Genomic DNA, 4,185 nt, shown 5'->3' on the forward strand with positions numbered 1-4,185 from the left:
AGGAAGTCGCATGAGCAGAGTAGTAGAGGGTGGCTTGCAAGCCTAAAGCACTAGAAGCTTCCATCTTGTAATTGGCTCTTGCCTTGAGTTTGTCCGTCACCCTTAATGTTTCTAAGACGCTGACGCTTGTGTCGATGAGGCTATGGCTGAAGGAGCTATTCAGAAGATACTTGAGATTATCATCGCCTCTTCCCGACATCATCCCGGTGCCTTAAAACAGACACAAATGATACTATATTAGTATGCAAACATGGAAGCATGACGTTTTACCTGCTGTAAGACAAAATGTTGGTAAGTGAAGACTCTTCTCACTGCACCATCAGGGCTTTCCAGGCACTGATTGAGAGGTGTTGATCTTACTGTTGCTGCACTAGCAGTTTGTTTTGGACCACAACCCAAATGTGCACTAATCAGTACTGTTCCTGACCATGGCTGAACCAGTAACAGGAAATGAATCTGCAGAAATATCACAGTACATGGAAGTTTTCAGAGGACCCCACTGGTCCGATCTCTCTTTGCCGTAAAACCAACATAGAGTCTGACTCAAACTGATCTTAACAAAGACCAACTTAACAGTAATATGACGTGCCGGCTGACAGGTGCATGAGCCTACCACACGTGCTGATTTAAATACTTCATGAGCGCAGAGCTCATTGTTAGCCAGCCTCAATCTTATCCTGTCAGATTTCATAGAGTCTTAAGTGACTTGACAGAAGAATAACTTTTTACCTTCAAGCTTGTATGACAACAGGCTGAAAGGTGACTGGGCCGTGGCCCTGAACTGTGCAGTGTAGCTGGGGACATCGGCGGTGTTGTTGCCCCCAGAGATCGAGCCTTCCCAGCTGTAGAAGTTGCTGCTGATCTTTGTGGATGCTGCAGCCAGACCGAGAAGGGGGAGAGACAAATCCAGAGACGGTGGTATGGTGAACCGTGGGAGCTGATAGGCCCTGGGTGGGATGTACAGACCTATCTGTGGTAAATCTATGAGGGGCACTGACAGGGAGTTTGGTACGTTCAGCTCTTCGGACTTTTTGCCTCCAAGTGGAAGAGGAAGTGAGATGGCCATCTTGTCCTTGTTGAACTGGTACCGGAACAAAGTGTCGCTGTTGAGGTAAAATGAAAGGTGAACACTGAAGCGCTGCAGAACAGGTGGAGCCCATTCATATCTGGAGGCTGATTTTTTAAACACTTACGACTGCAGGAACAGTTTTTCTGGCAGAGCTGGCAGAGCGAGATCAGAGAGGCTTCTCTTACTTCGCAGTTTTGCCAGAGTGGGGATGTGCGCCGTCAGTTTGTCCAGCCATATGTTACCCGCCTTCAAAGTGAAACAAAGACCTGTTAGATCTCACTGTAAAGTTGTAAAACTGCCTGTAAAAGCTGCGTAACACTCTGAACACGATGTTTTATGACACCTCGATTCCTTTTGTGATGATGTGACGCAGTTTCATGTCTGTCTTCGCCACCCTCTGGTCCAGGATCTCATCAACGAGCTGTTGAAGCTGCCTGCGATGAGCCTCCACATTAGGGATCATTTTCTGCGTCTCTGAATTCAGGTCAGATTTCAGTTCCACCTCAAACTTGTCATTATCTGGAGAGAAAATCCAGAAAACCCTCAAATGACTGAATCCATGCAGCTGTCCCCTGTATTGATGAGAGGAGGCACAGTTACCGTATTTTAGGGAAGCTTTTTGCTGATATGATATCTCAGAGAGGTGCATGATGGTCTCCAGGTCCATGACCATATCTTCATCCTTCTTTAGGTTTGCAGTGAGAGATGCATCGGCTTTCAGAGAAGGAACGACCATCTGGAGTTGCAGCATGCCATCATTCATCATGCTAAGCCTGCATTTAAAACAAAGACGTGTACTGTCGGCTTCCCATCCACTCAGCACAACCGAAACCTCATAAAGGACCCAAGACTTGTTTAATGAACTCTGTACCTGGCACGTCCAACAAGCGTCAGCTGTGGGATGTTCTTGTTGGTGATATCGATGGTGATGCCCCTCATCTTCCTCTCAGCACCGCTCTCAGTGAAAACCAGTTTGACTCCTGCTTCCACGTCATAGTCAGGAATGACGACCTCAGCAGAGACGGTGTTTTTTAAGCGATTGTATTTCAGAGCTGCCGAGGCCTCCGATGAATCGTCGCCTGTTAAGATAAAAATTAAAGCAATTAGCCGGCTGTTAGCTGCCGTCAGCAAAAATGTGCTTCATTTTTATGAATTCTTTCACTGAAGGGACCATTACACTCCAAAGACACTCCAAAATCCCTGACAACAGTTTAAAGAAAACAAGGATTTATATAATGTGTACTTTATTGATCCCCGTAGGGAAATCCTCTCTGCATTTAACCCATTCACTGTGTGAAGCAGTGGGCAGCCACCAATGCAGCGCCCGGCGAGCAGCGTACAGGGAGAAGGGTACCTCAGGGTAGCCGTTCAGTGGATTTGAACCCCTGACCTTCTGATCATGGGCGACCACTCCTACTGAGCTGTCCCTGCCCAGATATAAAATATGATGAAGACAGATATGAGCCAAAGTAAACACAGCACCCTCTGTTTTGTGAGAACGACTCATATTTGTTCATGATGCTGGGAGAGCTGGGAGAGCATGATGGTTTAACCTTCTCAGTCTTATGAACTGAGCTTGCACACAAACACGTCCAGACATCATATTTAATAGCGTTACCTTCTGCCTTCAGGATTAATTTCAGCGTTTCCACCTTATGGCGCCCTCGTTTGCCCTCTCTGACCGTCTCATCTGCGATGGTGGCGGTGTACTCTGAAACTGTTCCTGTTGGCTGGATTTCAACTGCAAACCTGAAAGAACAAACTGTCATTAATCCAGGATTTGTTAGCTGTGTGGTAAAAAGCAGCAATAGATGTCAAAGTCAAATCACAAAGGATCAACTCAGATGAGCTGATCGACCTTCTTACCTGGTTTCTCCGGTTAGAGAGGAACATGGTGCCTGATCCACAGAGGTAGGATTGGAGTAACGCACTGCTGTGCAGAGCTTCAGACCACTGAGCAGAGGCTGGCAATCGACTGAGTCGGCCCGGTCTCCCACCTTGCATGGCCCCATCGTTGTTTGACCAGATGACAGAGACAGCACCTTGGTGCTGCATTTGAGAAAGAACGTGGAGTGAGGTGAGTGAGAACAACACAACTCAAACAGAGAAAGACTGTGGGTCACTGACCTCACGCTGAAAAGCTGAGTGTTCGACTGAGGAGCAGGGATGGACAGCTTGACCTGCCTTCGGTTAACTGTAGCTTTAGCATTAAGGGAACTTTCATGGTACATGTTGGTGTGCGTCTGAATCCCGGCGTCCACGTAGTCTGGAATGTGCACGCCCATCTGGGTGATGAACTCCAGTCCAACCGAAGGCATGAAGGACAACTCAGTCTGCAGAGACACAGAGCAGCTGTAACACAGGGATTCATGACTTGTTTCTGCTTTCTTTCTTTTTTCCTTTTTAGTTTATAAGAATAATTTTATATATTTATTTATTTATTTTTCCATAGCATTACATTTGAATTTAACAGTTCAATCTTTCAAATAACGGACAAATATTTGTGAAATTATGATGCATTTGTGAATGAATTTTAACAATCTAAACAGACAAATACATAAAACCTTGTTTATAGGTAATTGTTTAATCACATTAAAATGTTCCTAATTTAATGTTTAAAAGCACTAAAGGCAAAATCCCATGTAAAATTAGGGCAACAAACTGTAGTGTCATTACTGAAAATAACCATATTTTTATGAGAAAGTTATTTTCTGGTATTATTTTGGGCCCCAGCTGCCGGAATAGTACTGTTTTAACTTTATACTTCATAAAAGGAACCAAGCCTGGGGACCCTGAAGAAAAATGTAATTTCTCTTCCAGCTTTTTCACAACCTTAACTCCGGAGCTTCCTTCATGCATGGGAATAACATGGAGAGTTAAAACCCAAGCAGCGAGCTAAACAGGCACCGATAACTACAAATATGAAAGGAACAGACCAAAGAACATTATTAAACTTGGACAATAGCAAATAAAACTGTCTGACAATTCAGAAAGTTATGATCAGGAACATATCCAGAAAAAAAATTAAACAAGTAAATATTGTAAATCTTGTATTTAAAGATGTATTATATATTATATCTTGTTGTCCATATACAGTACCTTTGGAATAATGTTTC

General features: G+C 44.2%; 2 protein-coding genes across 2 annotated transcripts in view; both read right to left on the bottom strand.

Annotated features, from left to right (window-relative positions):
• Window positions 1–697: 697 nt before the first annotated feature.
• On the bottom strand, window positions 698–1,832 carry LOC106456512 (apolipoprotein B-100-like). The gene is made up of 4 exons (XM_013915577.1): window positions 1,670–1,832; window positions 1,413–1,588; window positions 1,194–1,315; window positions 698–1,103 (listed from the first exon to the last, which is right to left on the bottom strand). Exons 1-4 carry the CDS (start codon window positions 1,830–1,832, stop codon window positions 698–700), a joined length of 867 nt encoding a protein of 288 aa, XP_013771031.1.
• A 92-nt stretch (window positions 1,833–1,924) lies between these two features.
• LOC102201678 (apolipoprotein B-100-like) overlaps window positions 1,925–4,185 on the bottom strand; it is an 11,223-nt gene continuing 8,962 nt past the window's right edge. Inside the window, exons 14-17 of the mRNA XM_013915578.1 lie at window positions 3,197–3,402; window positions 2,936–3,118; window positions 2,688–2,818; window positions 1,925–2,148 (exon numbers count right to left, since the gene is read on the bottom strand). Of these exons, the coding sequence (XP_013771032.1) occupies window positions 1,925–2,148; window positions 2,688–2,818; window positions 2,936–3,118; window positions 3,197–3,402 (744 nt within the window). The remainder of the gene's footprint in view (window positions 2,149–2,687; window positions 2,819–2,935; window positions 3,119–3,196; window positions 3,403–4,185) is intronic.

This window comes from Pundamilia nyererei, unplaced genomic scaffold, assembly GCF_000239375.1.
Source record: "Pundamilia nyererei isolate P.nyererei 1_Seehausen unplaced genomic scaffold, PunNye1.0 scaffold00325, whole genome shotgun sequence".
In the NCBI taxonomy this organism is placed as follows: Eukaryota; Metazoa; Chordata; class Actinopteri; order Cichliformes; family Cichlidae; genus Pundamilia; species Pundamilia nyererei.